The sequence below is a fragment of the Narcine bancroftii genome, chromosome 1, assembly GCF_036971445.1.
Source record: "Narcine bancroftii isolate sNarBan1 chromosome 1, sNarBan1.hap1, whole genome shotgun sequence".
NCBI classification, from domain to species: domain Eukaryota; kingdom Metazoa; phylum Chordata; class Chondrichthyes; order Torpediniformes; family Narcinidae; genus Narcine; species Narcine bancroftii.
Window position 1 is genome coordinate 195,419,540 of NC_091469.1, and position 20,674 is coordinate 195,440,213.

The following is a 20,674-nucleotide window of genomic DNA, read 5'->3' on the forward strand; positions in this document are numbered from 1 at the left end:
GAATTCTGAGATTACTTATAAACCCCAAGAAATATATTATTATTTTAAAGACTGTTATTTTAATTTATATCGATCTCAGTTTGATGCAAATTAAGTTCAAATTGATAAATTTTTATCTAAGATTAATTTAGCTGTTTTAGATTTGCAAGAATAGAAAGATCTAGATCCCTCAATTTATGTTAAGAGAAATTATTGAAGCTCTTAATTCCTTACAAAGTAGTAGTAAGTCACCAGGAGAGGATGATTTCCCAACTGAACTTTATAGGAAATTTAAAGATTTATTGACACCTTTTATGGAGGTATTGAAACAGGCAAAGGAAACTCATTGTCTACTGGAGTCATTTTCAAATGCAATTATAACTGTTATTCCCAAGAAAGACAAAGATTTCTTAAGAACTGAATCATATAGGTCAATATCTTTATTAAATGTTGAATAAATTATAGCTAAAGCTTTGGAAAAAATGGCTAGATATTTGCCAAATTTAATTCAAATGGATCAAACTGAATTTGTTAAAGATTGCCATTCTGATCATGTTGTAAGGTTAATTAGTTTATTACATTTATCTCAAAAAAAAAGGGGGATTTAGCAGTTACAGTAACTTTGGATGCTAAGAAAACCTTTGATAGATTAGAATGGAATTATCTATTTAAGGTGCTATGAAAATTTAGTATTGGATCTATGTTTATAAATTGGGTTAAAATTTTATATAAAAATCCTTCACCTAAGGTTGTGACAAATTTCTTCTGCTTTTCGATTAACTGGAACAACTAGACAAGGATGTCCTTTATCTCCTACTTTGTTTGTTTTAGCAGTTGAACCTTTAGCAGTTGATAAGATTCTAATATTAAGGGTATAAAAGACAATCAAGAGGAATACAAGATTAATTTATTTGCTGATGACGTTCTGGTTTATATTGCAGATTCCATAAGTTCTTTACAACAATTATATACAAGATTAGAAGAATATGGTGAAATAATCAGGTTATAAAGTTAACTGGGACATAAGTGAAATTATGCCATTGGTTAAGATAACAAGATCAAGGAACAGAAGCAGGCCACTAGGCCCATCGAGTCTGTTCCGTGACTCAACACTAAGTTGAACTATGCTCACACCTAGTTCCAATTTCCAGCCATTTTCCCATACCCCTTTATGCCCCTACTAATGAGATGCTTATCCATTTCCTGTTTAAATACTCCCAGTGATCTGGCCTCCACTGCTTTGTGCGGCAGTGAGTTCCACAGATCCACGACACTCTGACTAAAGTTCTTCCTCTTCTCTGTTTTAATTGGATAACTAATTTTAAGACTATGACTCCTTGTCTTCAATTCACCCATCAAGGGAAATATCCACATTCCCTCTGTCAAAACCTTTCAATATTCAAAATGTCTCTATGAGATCCCCCCTCATTCTCCTACACTCCAACGAATACAACCCAAGAACTGTCAAACACTCCCCATACGCCAGCCCCTGGATTCCGGGAATCATCCTAGTAAATCTCCTCTGCCAACCTCTCCAACAACATCACATCTTTCCTAAGATCGGGGGCCCAAAACTATACACAGTACTCTTAATGGGGTCTCACCAGTGCCCCACAGAATCTCATTAACATCTCTCTACTCTTATACACTATAACTCTTGAAATGAATGGTAGAATAGCATTCGCCTTCTTCACTACCAATTCCACCTGGCCATTAACTTTTACTCTGCACAAGGACACCCAGGTCTCTTTGCACCTCCAAGGATTGAATTTTCTCCCCATCCAAACAGTACTCTGCCTGCTTATTTCCACTACCAAAACGTAGAACCGAACACTTCTCAACACTGTGCCAAAATATGGCAAATGTAGTACAGACTGAAACACTGGCTTTACACAAAGCCCTGGAACTGCTGGACAGCAAAAATACATACATCAGGATGTTCTTTATCAACTACATTTCAGCATTTACTATTATCCCGTCAGAATTGATCAGAAAACTCTAAGATCATGGACTCAACACATTGGTTCCTTGATTTCCTCATCTACTGACCACAATCAGTAAGGATTGGTAAGAACATCTCCTCCACAATCTCTATCAGTACAGGAGCACCAAAGAGCTATGTTCTTAGCCCCCTGCTCTATTGGTTTTACACTTATGAATGTATGGCTCAGAATGACGACAACAACACCATCCACAAATCTGCCGACAAATACCATGATAGAGGATTGATTAAAAAAGGGACAATGAGTCAGCATAAAGAGGGAGATTGAAAATCTGGCAGAATGGTGCACCAGCAACAACCTCACAATCAATGTCACTAAAACCAAGGAAATTATTGTTGACTTCAGGAAGGAAAAACCAGAGGTGAATAATCCAGTGATCATAGGGGGGGGGGGTGAAATCAGAGGGGTTGAAGTTCTTGGGAGTCACCATCTCGGAGGATCTTTCCTGGACCCAACACACTAATGGCATTGAGAAGAAAGCATGTCAGCGTCTACTTCCTCAGGAATTTGCGAGAGTTTGGTATGACATCGGAATCTCTGAAAAATTTCTACAGATGTGTGGTGGAAAGTATGCTGACTGGCAGCATCACTGTCTGGTATGAGGACACCAATACCTCTGTGCGTAAAGCCCTGCAAAAGGTAGTGGACAAGCCCAGGACATCACAGGCAAAAACCTCCCCACCATCAAGAATATCTATGGGGAAACACTGTCACTGGAGAGCAGCAGCAATCATCAAGGATCCACAGAACCAAGCATATGCTCTGTTCGCGCTGCTACCATCAGGAAAGAAGTCTAGGTGCCACAAGACTCACACAATCAGGTTCAGGAAAACCTGCTCCCCCTCCACCATCAGATTCTTCAACAATAAACTCAATTAGGGACTCATTTAAGGACTTTATTGTTTTGTTTTTTTCCCCTCTGTACTGCACAGTTGTTTAATTTCTTCATTTGTTTATGTGTACATTGTGTACAGTGTTTTTTGCACTACCAAAAAGTAGTAAATTCTGCCTCGATCGTGAGAAAAAGAATCTCAGGGTTGTATGTGATGTCATGTATGTACTTTGATGATAAATCTGAGATCTATAAATTCACTGACAACACAACCAGTTGTTAGCCAAGTTATCGGAAATGATGCGTCTGGTTGGGTGGTATCAGAACAATATTCCTCTCAAGATCACCAACACCATGGATATTACTGTTGTTTCTAGGAAGGGGAGGCCGAGGCACCGCACACCTTTCTGTATTATGGGACAGAGGTGGAGAAAATTAGGAGGTTCAATTTCCTGGGAGTCCATATTTCAGAAGGCCTCTCCTGGAGCCAGCATATCGATGCACCCATGAAGAAGCACACCAACACCTCTACTTTCTAAGAAGTTTGAAGAGATTTGGCAATCAGGGAAAGTGCAAACAAATGTACAGGTGCATTGTGGAAGGTATTTGACTGGATTCATCACTGTCCGATTTGGTAATTCAAGTACCCAGTAACGTAGAAAATTGCAGAAGGAAGCAAACATCAGTCCATCACAGGCTCCAACCACCCACTGAAGACTTTTAAGTGAACCACTACCTCGAGAAAGCAGCCAAAGGACCCCCATCACCCTGGTTGCAAACTCTTCTCATTATTACCTTCGAGGAGAAGGTATAGAAGTCTGAGGACCACATCTAGGTTCAAGAAACTGTTCTTTCCAACTGTCATCATGCTCTTGAACCTCCCCTTGTTATGTTAACCATAGTCTACTCCAACATACAAAGGGCTGCCTGCACAATTATAATGCTACTTGTTTTCTAGCAATATGGAGACTGTGAATATTTATCCATTTTTAATATTTATCATCTCTTTTAATTTAGTTAAATGTATACTATTGTAGTTGTATTTTACTTTAAAAGTACTCATTCCTCCCTCCCCCCTCCCCACCCACTCAACGTTCAACATATATGAGATACATTAAACCCATTAAACAATGTCAGGGGGGAAAAGGGGAGAAAATGACATTGTATATATTCAAGAGGGAAATGTTTGTGTGTATTTTGGTCAGTATGGTTCATAGTGTGAAAAATAAAAATGTAAAAAAAAAGTACTCATTCAACTGCACGAATAATTTCAGGGCACACAGTATGAATATTATACAATATATAGGACAATGAACTCCAACTCGTGTTAAAACCATTCATTTTATGAAAACACCTTGATGTCTCTTTCATGGGTCATTTTTCTCTTCTACATTTGGCTATTATATATCATGTCTTCACAATTTATCTTCCTGAAAAATGAAAAGAACTGAGCGTGGATTACATGATTAGCTGGGTCTGAGGAGCAAACAGCACTCAAAATATATACTAACACAGTGGCTCTCAATCTACTTTTTCCCCCTTACATACCATCTTAAGTAATCCCTATGGCACAGAAGGGAGATAACCACGGTGCTAACCCAATGAAAATGAGCATTTCTATACCTTTATACCAAACCTTCACGTTGTATGACGTCACATCTAGAACTATTCAGACACACCTGGTTTACTTTTCATCATAATGCTCAGAATGGACTTCATGAAGTCGTTTTGTTTGTCATGGGCAAGTAGTAATGAGTCCATAGCCTGTTCATCCAGTACCATCAGCAGCATGCAGATACCTATATACACAATAATTTATGAAAGCACATACATCCTACTAATCTAATTCTTAGGTACAAAAATATATTGATTATCTGACTTCAATACCATTTCTTATTGAAAGAAATTTTAAATACATCATAATTTATTTGGAAGCAACTTTGACGGTACTATCATGCACTCAGACATCCTAATACAATATTTTACATCATATTAGATCAGATTAGTTTAGATTGTATGTAGATTAACAAACAAGCTTTCTCTTTCCAAAAGTAAAAAATGAAGTAAAAGCACCTCCAATAAACAACATCAGAATTTGTCATGAAATGTGATGTTTTGAGTCAGCATTATAGTACAAGGACTGCCTAAAGAAATCTCTTGGTGCCTGCCACATTGACCACCGCCAGTGGGCTGATATCGCCTCAAACCGTGCATCTTGGCGCCTCACAGTTCGGCGGGCAGCAACCTCCTTTGAAGAAGACAGCAGAGTCCACCTCACTGACAAAAGACAAAGGAGGAAAAACCCAACACCCAACCCCAACCAACCAATTTTCCCCTGCAACCGCTGCAACCGTGTCTGCCTGTCCCGCATCGGACTTGTCAGCCACAAACGAGCCTGCAGCTGACGTAGACATTTACCCCCTCCATAAATCTTCGTCCGCGAAGCCAAGCCAAAGAAGAAGAAAGATAGTGGAAATATTGCTATAAATGACACTTCAAAATAAATAAATAGTGCAAGAAAATGAGGTAGTGTCTGTGGTTCATTGTCCATTCAGAAATCTGATGGCAGAGGGGAAGAAGCTATCCTTGTGCTGCTGGGAACTCCTCTTCAGGCTCCTGTACCTTTTTGTTTGGATGGTAGCAGCATGAAGAGGGCATGGTCTGGGTGGTGGGTGTTCTTGAGGATAGAAGTGGTTTTTTTAAAACACCACTTTTTGTAGATGTCCTCGATGGAACATGGCAGCACTACAACTCCCAGGAGGCATCGAACCAGCCATGTGACATCAGTGCATGATGATGTCAGCACATGATTCTGGCTTTTAAAAGGTTGCACAGGTAATGAAGAGTAAATCAGTTTGATTCACTGGAGAAATGCCTTGTGTGGTTATTTCATCATTTCCACTGTGACTCCAGTGGCCACAATTGATGACCTCGACGAGTCCAAAAATGTATTTCCGGACAAACATGGACTCTGCATCCGTTACTGTGAAGCTACCACCTTTCTGGTCACCTGAGCCAGAACTTTGGTTCCAACAGGCTGAAGCACAATTTCACTTTTACAAAGTCGAATTGGACACTGCTCGTTACTATCTTGTCAGTGCCTTGCACAAGGCCGTTGCGAAAAGGGTCGGTGACTTCCTAAAGGATCCAACATATACCAGTAAGTATGATGCTTTAAAAGCACTTTTATTACATGTATATGGCATGTCTCGTAGGGAAATGGCATCCAAGCTACTATATTTCGATGGGTTGTGATACCCCACCCCTTCAGAACAAATGGATGAAATGTAGTTCCTGGCAGCTGGCAAAAGGCTCAATATGTTATTCGAGCAGCTCTTTTTAAGAGTAAATGCCAGATGATATTAGGCTTTTGTTATCCAAGTGAAGACCCAAGGGCAGACATTCTATGGTTGGCTAAAAAGCACAGCAAGGAAAGACAAGTCTGCACAACCAACCCCTCTGCTATTGACCCCGTGTCACACACTAGTGCTCTTAGTTCATCACTCCCTACAAGCAGCAACGCCCCAAGACAAACAAGCAGCCTGTGGACACCTCGTCTTGGTGTTATTACCACAGGCGTTGGAGAATAAATGCCCACAAGCACCTTCTACTCTGCCCGTTTGCAAGAAACATCCAGGCCAACCACCCGTAAGGGGTTTGGCGATTGGCAAGAAACCTGCAAGCCTACTGTTTGTATGGGACCAGTTGACCCAGCAAAAATTTCTGATAGACACGGGTTCAGAAGTTAGTGTATTTCCACCCACAGGTTTTGACACACGCCATCCTACCCCAGATCTGCAACTACAAGCAATTAACAGTTCCAACATTCCGACTTTTGGCACCAGGAAGATGAATGTCAAGCTCGAGAATCATCTCTACACTCGGCCATTTATTATAGCAGCAGCATCCCAACCTTTGCTTGTTGCAGATTTTCTTTGGGGCTCATTCATTCCTCATCGACTTAAAAGGTGTCGGCTAATATAGATGGATCTATTTTTAAGACTATTCCTCTGGCAGATGCATATACCCCTGCTCTGCGGCTTCTAACATTAGGTGAACCAGTAGATGAATTCTCCAAGCTGTTGGAAGATTTCCCTGAAATTATTAGTCTACAATTTTCTACCTCCACTGCAAAGCACAGTGTTACTCATCACATTTTTACTAAGGGCCCTCCTATTCATGCTAAAGCGAGCCGCTTGCCTCTAGAGAAGTCGTGCTTAGCTAAGGAAGAATTTGCAAAAGATGGAGGAACTAGGCATAATTCGTAGGTCCGACAGTCCCTGGGCATCTCCATTACATGTGGTCTAGAAACACAATGGAGATTGGCGATCTTGTGGAGATTACAGGCGGCTTAACAACTGCACCATCCAGGATCAATATCTGATACCCCATATTCAAGATTTCTCGGCTAATTTGCATGGAGTGAAGATCTTCTTCAAAATTGACTTGATGAGTGGCGATCATCAACAAGTACTGGTAGAGCCAGAAGACCTTCCCCGTTTGGGTTGTTCAAATTTTTACAAATGCCATTCTGATTAAAGAATGCCACTCAATCATTTCAGCGGGTGATGAATCTTTAGGACATGGTATCACCAATATCTTCATTTACCTTCACGACATTTTAGTGGCCAGTGGGATTAAGGAAGAACATTTGGAACATCTTCATACACTTTCTAATTCGTCTTCGAAAGTTTGGACTGACCATTAATCTGGATAAATGCATTTTTGGACAAGAAATTATTGATTTCTTGGGGCATAGGATTACTCAGGAAGGCGCGACTCCGCTGTCATCCAAAGATGAGGCCATTACCAAGTACTCAAGACCTGCTATGGTTAAAAACCTACACGAATTCTTGGGAATGTGGAAAATTCCAGGAGCAGCTCATATCACGAAGCCTCTTTTCGATTTACTGTGCAGAAGCGCCAGAACCATCCATTGGACTGAAGAGGGAAATAATGCCTTCTTGAAGGCCAAGTTGAAAGATTTGCTGACTTATGCCACTATGCCCAGCTACCCAGTTTTAAATGAAGCCACCACCATTTCTACAGACGCTTCCAGTATAGCCGTAGGAGATGCACTTCATCAATATGTCAATGGTCAAAGGAAACCGTTAGCATTTTTCAGCCACCATCTTCATGAAGCAGAGAAGAAATACAGTGCTTTTGATAAGGGCTTTTGGCCATTTAGTTGTCTATATGACACTTCCGTTATTTTTTGGAGGGCAGAGATTTTACTATGTACACCAACCACAAGTCCTTAACATTTGCATTTTCCAAGGTCACAGAGCCCTGGTCAGCTTGACAACAACAGCAATTATCATTAGTTTCAGAATTCTCCACAAAAATACTAACTATTTCCAGAAAAAAAAATGTAATAGCTAATGCACTTTCCCTCTCTGCTCCACTCAAGGTTTCATCTATAGATCAAAGTATTGACTACACAGCTTTGGCCACAGCCCAAGAACATGACCATCAGACAAATGTTTATCGGAATGGAATCAGAAACCTGCAATTGAAGATGCCCAGTTTGGAGTTTATGGCAAACTCCTCCTCTGTGATATATCAATGGGACACCCACATCCAGTAGTTCTGACATCATGGAATCGTCGAGTATTCGACTCCGTGCATGGTCTTTCACATCCATCGATTAGATCGACCGGTCATATAGTTTCAGACAGGTTTGTGTGGCACAGTCTTAAAATAGATGTTACACAAATGGTGAGGTCCTGCATTGCCTGCCAAAAAGCAAAAGTTCAGTGGCACACTAAGGCACCACTGCAGTCCTTCCCGGCAGTTATTCGCCATTTTGCTCATGTCCACGTGGACATCGTTGGTCCACTTCCTGTTTCAAGAGGATACAGTTATCTTTTTACAGTAATAGACAGGTTTATGCGGTGGTCCGAGGTCATGCCTGTGGTAGATGCTACTACAGACACTTGTGCTCAAGCATTCTGAAGTTCCTCAGGTGTCTCGTTGTGGTTTACCAGTGCATGTTTCTTCGGAGAGAGGACCACAATTTACTTCCTCACTGTGGACGGCCTTGTTTTGCTTGTTTGGTACAACAATTCATCATGCGAATGCCTTTCATCCCTAGACCAATGGAATGGTGGAAATATTTCATCGACATCTCAAATCAGCCTTGATGGCTCAGTTAGAAGGCCCAAACTGGGCTGATGAACTGCCCTGGGTATTACTAGGCATTAGAATAACTTCAAAGGAGGACCTCCAAGGTTCATCTGCAGAGCTTATATAGGGCACACCATTGGTGGTTCCAGGGGAGTTTGTCCCCTACCATTCCAACTCCAGCGATGATCCTAAGGAACTGTTGAGCAGGCTAAGGGAGACTGTAGGAAAATTGACTCCTATACCACCATCGTCACATGGAGAACAGTTTTCTTTTGTGCCTGAAGACCTCAAAAACTCCAAATACGTCTTTGTCTGAAGGAGAACACTTGGTCAACCTTTACAGACACCCTACAAAGGACCTTATAGGTCGACCTGTATTTTAGACATTGGAGGGAAGCCACAGGGCTACAACTCCCAGAAGGCATCGAACTGGCCATGTGATATCAGTGCGTGATGATGTCAGGTTGTATGAGTGATGAAGAGTAAATCCATTTAATTCTCTCTAAAAATGCCTTGTGTGATTATTTAGTCATGTCCACTGCAACTCCAGTGGCCACAGATGGACGCAAGTCGCAAGTTGGGAAGTACCTGTATATACAATGCTGATTTGAAGCATAAGGCCAAAGCCACTTTGACATACTGGTATTTAAACAAAGACCCAAATTTAATCTCCTTGAAATAACCTTACATTAATAACTGAGAACAGAAAATAACACAGAGTGCATCCCAGCTGTTGCATCAGTCAACACCACTCTATTGTGAGATGTTAATGATTTTCCCAGAATTTGTACTCATGAATTACTTCGATGAATACCAAACTGCTGTTACTTCGATGAATACCAAACTGCCGTTACTTCGATGAATACCAAACTGCCATTACTTCGATGAATACCAAACTGCTGTTACTTCGATGAATACCAAACTGCTGATGTTAATCTAAACATTAAATACATTAATACTAGCATGAGCCATTTCCACAATGCAGGATGCAATCAATGCACTTTTATAAACCAGATTATTTTCAATTGGGTTACTCTAACCTAGATACCATATAAATATTACACTACACCGTCTATGGTAGAGACAGCAAAAATGATAATTATAACATTTCTCAAATAAAAAAATGTCTCCTAAAGCAGCAGTACTTGATGGCAGCCAACATAAAAAGACATCCCGGCTTATAAAAATATTTTTACATATCTAAAAGAAGACTTTTTATCTATTCTTCAAATGTAAACTTTCAGATAGAGAGGGGCCGAAAAAATATTTATGGGTGAAATCCCTTGCAATCTAGTTTTTAATAAAAAGTTTAAATATCTACTTTTAACCAATAAATTATTCAACCGTTCCATTTTCTTTATCCCATTTCTCAGTTTTTAATTTTCCTGGGTACAGACCAATAGCAGATCTTTACTCATTCTGAAAATTACTGCACTCACCAAGCCAATAATTTTTCTCATTGGTAACATCATAAAGATGAGGTGGTAAAAGAAATAACTTTCCTTCTTCCATTCCAGAACTGTTATACAAATCTGTATTTTCAAAGAGGTCCAATTCAATCACTTTCAATAAACAGGTTATCACTTCCTGCAGGTCATAGAAATCATCTCGCTCCACCTTTCCAAGAGATCTGGCAGCAAGGATTGCCCATTTTCTGACCTAAAAATCGAAACACATATGTAATTCAATTGTTTATTACGAACAGGCAAAAAAAAAATCAATTTCTCCCCATGGACATCCATTAGTTGCAAAATTTAATTGATTTTCTTCCATATTCATAGTTTCCCCAAACCATTCACTAAGAAGTAAAAGCAACATCTTTGATTTCTTTGTATCAAAACCCCCATAAAATATTAGAATAAAACCTGCAGTTAAATAATTCATTGATGGGATAGTTTAAAAAAGAGATAAATCCAACTCTAAACATCTTTGCCAAAAAATAAAAATGGGAATTTTACATGAAAAATGAATACAGAAACAAACAAAATCTGGATAATTACAACATACTTTTTTTGACAATTTACATTTGCTCAAGCAATATTGTTATCTTGATGTTATGTTTACTATCACTCATGCCTACCATTTTGCATAAAATGTACATACATTCAAATTAATAATTTTTGAAACAGATTTATCTGCTGTTATTTTGGTAGAAGTTCACTCTCTGTGGTGTATTGAATGGTACTTGCCAATTATTTATAATTTTGATGTTACAGATTTGTCAGACTAATTATAGAATTGGACTTCACTATTTATGTTGTATAAATGTCACTGCCAAGAGAGCTTTTACTTGACCATTTACAAATCATAATGAGCTGCCTTCTTGAACAACCATATTTCTATTTGGTTACTGCTTGCCATTAATCTTGGAATTTTAATGTTGCTGGAGAGGGAACTCCAGGAGTTACATGCAGCAGTAAGGAAGTAATATTGAGACTTAAAGTGGAACAGACTTAGGAAGTGCTTTCAGAACAATTGGACAAAAAAGTTAAGCATTTTGAAATTCATCAGTGGTTAAGTTGATCAATGGAGTGCCATTCAAGCAGGCCACTCTGATCTTAAATCAATGGTATTGAATTCATGAATGTTGTTGTCATCCAGGAAAAATGAACATAACATACCTAATATGCCTTTGCAGAGGATGGCAAAACTTTTGGGAGTTAGGATATGAACTGTTTATCTCAGTAGATTCAGCATCTGTTCTTCCCTTGAAGCCATTGAAATTATGTTGCTACTTCAGTTGTTTCTAGTCAGCAGAACCACCAGAAGAGAGATGAGGGACAATCTCATTGAATTCCAAGGGTAGATAATTATCAAATGTGTGACATTATTCTTTTGTTCTATTTACCAGCCCCTTAATGAATAGCTGCATAGTGTGGGATGGGTGGGGGAAGGCAGGGATTGCTTCGCTTTCTGACAAAGTGTATTATATTGCAAACTGAGCAGCGATCAGTCAACATTCCACTTCCACTGTGATGAAAATATGGATGTTGCCCTAAAGAATTTTGAGAGCAATTTTTTTTCCCCCCAACCATTATTGTTGAACCAACAGTGCTTTGTGCTCTTTTCTGGTTCCAACTGCTCACTAGAAATTGTTTCAGTTCCCCCCTCCCCCCACACAAGAAAAACTGCAGAAAACACGATATTTATTCATAAATCACAGCATTAATTACTGCAGTCAAGATTTACCGTTTCAACTGGGTGCACCAAAAGTATATAGATTCCAGGATACTTTTCAAATATTTGAAAGGAGGAATTCCCCAGCTCCATTTTACAAAGGGCTTCAACATACAACTCACCTGAAACACAAAGTTATTACAGAGTTTTTAAGAATGTATAAATCTTTCTCACCATTCCAGAAGCAATGAAAATAAAAGAACAAATTGTAGACTCAATTTGTAAATAATCCAAGTTCCAAAAAAAATGTAGCAATTCTGAACAACTTCCTGATCCTCAATGCCCCAAAATGAAATCAAATCTTTAGACTGTAACATACATGAAATTCTTTAACTTTGTCTACCGTAAGGAAGACAGAGAGTTGCCACTTTGTCCAGCGCCCCTCACAGAAATGAGGCCCCAGCAAGGAACGAACTCACGACCCCTGGTTTTCAAGACCAGAGTTCTAAACACTGAGCTATCGGAGCCTTAGCAAGAGGAGATAAAGGATCAGAAAATGTAGAATTTTTGTGGGTACAGTTAAGAAACTGCATGGGTAGAAGGACTCTGAATAGAAGCCAGCATTTGAGGTACAAATTACAACAGGAGTTAGAGAAGTCATGCAAGAAAGGCAATATTATGGTGGTCATGGGGAACTTCAATATGAAGGTTGACTGGGAAGATTAAGTTGGCACTAGATCCCAAGAGAACTTTGTAGAATGCCGACAAGATAGCTTTTTATTGTAGCTTGTGGTTGAGCCCACTAGGGAAAAAGGCAATTCTGAAATGTGCAATTAACCCCAAATATGATTAGGGAGCTTAAGGTAAAGGAACCCATAAAAGGCAGTAACTATAATATGATAAAATACACCCTGCAGTTTGAGAGAGATAAGCTAAAACTGAATGTATTGTATTTCAGTTGAATAAAAGTTACTGGAGAGGCATTAGAGGAGGCCAGAATTGATTTGAAGGGGACCCTAGTAGGGATAAAGATAAAGAAGCAATTGTAGGAGTTTCTGATAGTAATTTGGAAGATGGACTCCCAAAGCAGCAGCATTCTAAAGGGAGAATTAGGGAACAGTGGCTGACAAGAGAAGTGAAAAACAGCATAAAAGCAATATTCCAAAAATTAGCAGGAAGCTTGATGATTGGGAAGCTTTTAAAAACCAACAGAGCAATAATATGATTATAAAAGTATTAAGGTAACCTCGCCAATAATACAAGGGAGAAAAACAAAATTTGTTCAGATATGTGAAGAGTCAAAGAGATCTGAGTGGATATTGGACCTGAAAGAAAGCAACTTTAATACAGAATTGAATTAGTTAAGTACTCTTGAGATTGCTGACATTTTCCCAATCTGATACAACATTTCATATTCACAAAATAGAGGGTCTACATGGAAAGTCAAGAATAATACTTGTACTCTGCCATAAATTTTAATTACTCACTGAGATGCTCATGAAGTAGTAAATAAGGGTATTTAAGGATCTCAATAATGGGGACCCGGAGGTCATTCTCAATATTTGATGCCATGTATCCATGGAGCGGAATTTCTTGATTGCCCTCAATTAAAAACAATTCATCATCTTCTTCCTCCTCTTCTTCTTTTAGTGATTTTTCAAAATGTTCTACCAGACGCTTTGTCTCGATTTTCCATAAATTCTGCAAAATACAATAGGAAATAAATGGAGCTTAGAAATCAAATGAAACTGAATTTATTTTTGTTTTTCCATTGTGAGTCAATTAAACAGAGGTGGCATTGTCCTCAATATCTTGGGCATTATCCTTGAAGAACATTGTGAAATCATCTCTGTTCATATGGGAAACACCCTGAAGTTAAACTTGTTAACTCTACATAAATTAGCTTGGATCTTATTTAATCTAGTTATTTTCTTGTAATGTTAAGAATGCCTTTAATAAAAGCAGGATCTATTATTTGTTTATCTGTTTTCTCCCTTTCCTGTTTCTTTTTTGCTGAATATAGGCAAAATAGATGTGTTTTCATTATGTGATGTGTTTCTAAAATCAGTCTCTCATCTCACAGTGAAAGTAATTTTGTGGAAGAACCTGGTTCCCACTTAGATGACCCAATTGTGCACCCTCATCTCCAACCACATTTCTGAGTAAAACTGTTTCTTCTCTGGTTAACAGAATTGCATTCACAAACCTACCTGAGAATAGAGAATGTAATTTCTGCCATCCTGATTAACAAGAATTTTGAAATTGCAGGTATAAAGTAGTACTGTGCTTTAGATATGAGCAGGTTAATTATTTGTGCTGATGCTCTCTACACTACAATCCTACTCTTCTACATAACACATTTCCCCACCACCCCCACCCCCCCCCCATAAAACAAGGCTGGAGAATCTTACAAGAAACAGGCAGCTGTGAGACCACAAAGAGAGCAGAGAAAGATTGACATTTTAAATGTGAGGTATCACTTAACCAATAGCTAATATGGAACAAGGATAAGCTATGAAGACTTGGTGTACACAGCAAAATCCTGGATGATGCAGGGCATGAGCCTAACCAAATAAATTTCAGTTCCATCCTAATTCTCTTGCTTCCCTGTATCTTATTCCTTCATACAATCAATGTCACTTTCTTTTCCCATTAATGAGTAATTTACAATAACCAAAGAGCCTATCAACATATCTCTGGGAGTGAAAGGAAAACAGAAGCACTCAGTACAATTTCACAGAGTCATGGGGAAAACGTGTAAATTCCTTCCAGGCAGCATCCAAAGTGACCATCAGATTGCATGCCATCTACAATTTCAATGAGCAGTTCACACACTTCATTATTTATTTTAGCAATAGAGACTTTGGCAGAATTAATTAGATTTGATAATTATAGATGATACTTTCCTTATTCTAATATATCCTAATTTCAAATTATCAACTTCCAAAAACATGAGCAACGAAATTCCAAATTTCTATCTCTTTAATCCAATAAATCAAGCTCTGTGGCTGCTACTTTATGTAGTGTTACGAGCCCAAAGGACCCCAAAACCCAGCAGCAATAGACATTCACCAAGACAAGTAGTTACTTAAACAAAAGTTGCTTTTAATTATCTTTAAACATGAAAACAGAATCAAACTTTAACTTATTTCTATTAACTTAACTAATCCAACTTAACCCCCTTCTAACTTTAAGCGCACGTGTATGTAATGTGTGTGTAAATTTAAGAAAAGTTATTTAGTTCATAGTTCAATCTCACTTCTCATTCTTCCAAGTTCACTGGTTGTAGGCAATTCTTATACTGTGCACAGAATTCAACATGTATAAAGTTCACCAGGTAAATGTTTACCACTCAGGAAAGTTCTTGTAAGGTTTACAGGGAGAGATTTGTTGTTCCAGGATTTCCATAACTGAGGTACCACCATTAGACATCTCAGTGTCTTACTGATAAAACTTGCCGCATCAGGGTTCTCCAGATGATAACCTCTTTCTTTCAGGCTACCACAGAATTCCTTTCTGTTCCTTTTATTCCAAGAGAAACATCAGACAGATAGCACTTCCAGCCATCCTCCACTCTGGAGTTTCTGGTTCAGTTCCAATAAACTTGTCCTGCTTGTTTCAGCTGTGACTGTTCAGTCTCTCTCTCTCTCACACACTTGCCAAAAACCCCTCCTTCTCCATCAAACAATAAGAGTTAGTCTTCTGCTCCCATCTGTTGTTTTATAGGTAAACAAGAACCTAGGAGTGACCCTTGAGCGAGCACTTTGCAGAAAGGTCAGAAGTCTTGTAAAAATGTTCAACACAGATGACCTGTCTCCAGTCCATTCATTTCATGACATCATTTCAATTAGCACCTTCCTGTGAAATGAGCATAGCATTCTCCATAGTTTATGTAAAGTCACTGAATATGAATTCTTCAGTATTTCAAATAAGATCTGTTTTAAAATGTGTGTATGTATGTAACCTACTCCAATTTTACCAATTTATCTCCCAAATACATCTACAAATATTGCATCACAGAGGTTTTCATTCATTGATAAAACAGATAAACATTTTGCATAGCTTAACATTAAGACTTTTGCAATGATGAATAACAAAGCATTTATTGTATAATGATACAAAAGGTATGTAGAAATACACAAACAGTTTTCAAAAAATTCCAAAGAAATATTTCTCGTCCTCACGCCTCCTTCACATCCAGAAGAATAATGAGCAAGTCGTTAGTCTGGGCGGATATTACAACGTATTACATCATAGTCATTATGACAACACTACAAACAATAGCTCTTAAAGATACAAGCACAAAATTAACTAAGAGTTTTTAAAAAAACAAGGTTTTAACCTTTACAATAATGATTTAAAGGTTTTAAAATGGACAGAAAAGAACACAAGATTAGTTTGTTTGCAGATGATGTCATAATGTACTTAACTTAACCAGAAAGATAATTAAGAAAACTGTATTTAAGATTAAAAGAATATGGTGTAGTCTCTGGTTACAAAATAAACATGATAAAAGTGAAATAACACCTATAGTTACAGCAGATTATAAGCAATGTAAAAGGGAAAGTCAGTTTAAATGGCAGAGAGATGCAATTAAACATCTAGGCATTAAAATACATAATAATTTACATAATTTTTAAAATTGAATTATACACCAAAGAAAATAGAAGATTCATGGAAATGGAAGGAACTATCTATAACTCTACTGTAAAAAAATGAATATATTTCCGACAGTACAATATTTATTTTAAATGTTACCTATATTTATACCATCAATTTTTTTTCAATAACTAAGTGTGCAAGAAACTTTATTTGGAAAGGAAAAATGGCAAGCATTCCATTAGAAAAATGAATATGGAAATTTGAATTAGGAGGACTACAATTACCAAATTTTTAAAATTATTATAGAGCAGCACAATTGAGATTTCTCTCTACATTTTTTTTCCAAGAGGGAGAGAAACCAGATAGAAATGAATAAAATAGGAGAGGATAAATCAGAGAATTTTATGTATAAATGGAATGATGTTGTTTATTAGATACTCCTTTTATGAAATTTAAAGAAAAATGGAGTAAAATACATTCTGAAATGGGAATAAGAAATTTTCAGACACCAGGAATGATAATGAATCAGAATCCACTTATTCCTTTTACAATAAATAATAATCTTTTTAAATGTTTGGTTTAACAAAGGAAATAAGATAAGGCATATTGAAGAGATAATTTGGGTCCAGATTTGGTATTACCTGAACAAAGTCATTTGGAACAATTAATCACAGATATAAATATTAAAAAGTTTATTTCAATTATATATATATATATATATGTATGCAAAAAGGAATGTATAAACAAGAAGTTCATAAGACAATACATAGATTGGACAATGATTTAAAAATAAATATTCAAGAGAAAACTTAGTCAGAACTTTGTCATGACAGTATGACTAATACAATTAATGTCTGTTACAGAAATGGTATAACTTTTTACATCAATTATATTTTATTCCACAGAAATTAAATGGATTAAATTCTAATTTTTCAGATAAATGCTTTAAAAGTAATAAAGAAATAGGTACATATAGTTTATTTTTGGAGTTACAAAAGTTGTTTCCTTAAGATCCAAAATTTTTTTACTTGGAAATATTTTTGACACAGAATTGAAATTGAAATTAAATAAATATCAAAAAATTCATTAAAATAGCCTTAGCAGTAGCTAGAAAATTTGTGGCAATAACTTGGAAGTCAGATTCATATTTGGGAATGAGTAGATGGCATACTGAAATAGGTAGGTGGATACCACTTGAAAAGATTACATATAATTTATGTAATAAATTCAAAGTTTTCCAAAAGATTTGGGAACCATATTTTCAAACTGCAGGAATTAGATTGTAATCACCCAATGTGAATCTTCCAACTCCTAAAATTAAGATATGTTTGATTTTAATTGATAGTTTTAATAATTATGATTTTCCTTAAATAATATCCAGATGTCCTCTTATTTTTTTCTTCCTTTTCTATGGGGCTGATTTTTATTTAGGGGAGGGGTGAGTTTAAATCATTTAAATCACTATGTATTAATCTTTATTATTTTGAACAAGATAATCTATGTATAATTTTTAATGCATATGTGAAATTTAAATAAAACTTTCAAAATAATAGATCAGTTCACACACTTAATTTTAGAGGCAAGGTTGAAAAGATTTAAGATAGCGTGCAGTAGAGGAAGAGAGTCAAGGTCATCCAAGATAATATGGAATATGTGTAGTTTTTCATATTATTGAAATTAATATGTACAAATGTTATGTTCACGTAAGAATTGGAACAGTTCTCCCATACAACTTAACTAATAAACCACCTTGCCTTCTATCATTAGCCAAGAAACAAGAGCATCTTGTCAGATTTAATTTTAAAATAATTATCTTGCCACAATTTTAAGATGAATAAGTACATTAAAAAGACATTTTTTTTAGTCTCAAGCAGTATAGCAAACTACTATAAAGCAGTGCTGCAAACATTTCCTTTTCACATTACTATCATCCAGAGATCTATATTCAGAAATGAATTATATCAGGCTTCTACCCCTCTTGTTGCTCCTCACATAACTTCATTTCAATCAGCTAACCCAAACGAACCCTTAAGGTTTTCTACAAAATTTAGTCCTATTGGCCTTGCACGGTTAATTTTAGGCTATAGAAAATGTGGTCTTGCAAATTTCAAGTTACATGTATTGATTGATTGATTGATTGATTTACATGTAGAAAACCAATTAAATTTGCACAAAGGTCAATCACTGTGCTTAAAAAAAGTAACTTTTCTTTGCTAATACAGATTGCAAAGACCTTAAATAACTTCAAATGAACTCTTTCCATTACCTTCTGCACTAATGGAAGTTCATCACGTGCTTGGTGATACTCCACCACACATTCTAGGCAATAGCAAAGATCCTCATTCGCAGCTTTTTGCTCCTCTTGTGAGAGCTTCTCAGAACTGTATCTGTGTAGAAACTCTATTGTTGTCTGGTTTTGAGGTGTGCACCAACGACAAGTGCTCATCCTGCAAGCTTAAAAATAATGAACATAATTAAATTAGAGCAGGAGGTAACATATGATCATTAGGATTTACAGGACAGCAAAAGAAAAGACAAAATGCTGTTGCAAGAACCCAGTTAAAAAAAATTTTAAGTAAGCAATGGCAACTCATTATAAAACTACATGTGTCAGTTGCAGTGGAAATGAGCATCCCTTAAGACAGACAAGACAGTTAAGATAGTCACTAACATGTCTCAGCAACAAGTGTGCTTTTAATTATGCATAATATACATAATACATCCGGTAATAATTCCTCTATGTCAAAATCCCAAGGGTTGTCTGGAAAATAAGCAGCATACAAGCAGACTGCAGTTCCTTCAATCAAGGTGTCTAGGGCATAATCAAGAATAGCTAAAATATCTCTTGAGGCTCCGAAACTTGCTACTGGTTTTAAACCAAATGTATCGTCAGATGCAAGGATCGACAATGAGATAGACAACAGACTCGCCAAGGCAAATAGCGCCTTTGGAAGACTACACAAAAGAGTCTGGAAAAACAACCAACTGAAAAACCTCAAAGATAAGCGTATACAGAGCCGTTGTCATACCCACACTCCTGTTCGGCTCTGAATCATGGGTCCTCTACCAGCACCACCTACGGCTCCTAGAACGCTTCCACCAGCGTTGTCTCCGCTCCATCCTCAACATCCATTGGAGCGCTTTCATCCCTAACGTCGAAGTACTCGAGATGGCAGAGGTCGACAGCATCGAGTCCACGCTGCTGAAGATCCAGCTGCGCTGGATGGGTCACGTCTCCAGAATGGAGGACCATCGCCTTCCCAAGATCCTGTTATATGGCGAGCTCTCCACTGGCCACCGTGACAGAGGTGCACCAAAGAAAAGGTACAAGGACTGCCTAAAGAAATCTCTTGGTGCCTGCCACATTGACCACCGCCAGTGGGCTGATAACGCCTCAAACCGTGCATCTTGGCGCCTCACAGTTTGGCGGGCAGCAACCTCCTTTGAAGAAGACCGCAGAGCCCACCTCACTGACAAAAGGCAAAGGAGGAAAAACCCAACACCCAACCCCAACCAACCAATTTTCCCCTGCAACCGCTGCAACCGTGTCTGCCTGTCCCGCATCGGACTTGTCAGCCACAAACGAGCCTGCAGCTGACGTGGACTTTTTACCCCCTCCATAAATCTTCATCCGCGAAGCCAAGCCAAAGAAAAGAAGATCTTTATACAACTCTTGTACAGTTTAGCAACAAAATTTCAATAATTGTTATTTGTTAAAATATTTAATTTTTTACAAAGTAATTTCATTGCAAAACCAAATTGTGCAGATGCTTAACATCAGAAATAAAACCAGAAAATACTCAACTTCTTAAGCAGCAGGTGGAGGGAGAAACTGACAAAGCAGATAATGATTTCCGACAAACTTTTAAAAAAATGGTTTATTTGAAATTATAAAATTCACAATTTAAATGGTGGAGACTAAAAAGCACCAAGATGCAAGATTAATTTCTGTTCCAAGAGGTTGCCTTGGCTTCTCTAACCTCATACTTTTCCAAAGAGAGGTCTGTGGGATATA

The 20,674-nt window shown here is 37.6% G+C and overlaps 1 protein-coding gene across 4 annotated transcripts in view; it reads right to left on the bottom strand.

Moving 5' to 3' along the window:
- The window catches only part of setx (senataxin), a 118,443-nt gene that overhangs the window by 56,749 nt on the left and 41,020 nt on the right, over nt 1-20,674 (bottom strand). For all 4 annotated transcript variants that reach the window (XM_069887046.1, XM_069887041.1, XM_069887054.1 and 1 more), the window contains exons 3-7: nt 18,926-19,113; nt 13,545-13,758; nt 12,130-12,239; nt 10,380-10,599; nt 4,494-4,613 (exon numbers count right to left, since the gene is read on the bottom strand). In XM_069887046.1, coding sequence (XP_069743147.1) covers nt 4,494-4,613; nt 10,380-10,599; nt 12,130-12,239; nt 13,545-13,758; nt 18,926-19,113 — 852 coding nt within the window. The remainder of the gene's footprint in view (nt 1-4,493; nt 4,614-10,379; nt 10,600-12,129; nt 12,240-13,544; nt 13,759-18,925; nt 19,114-20,674) is intronic.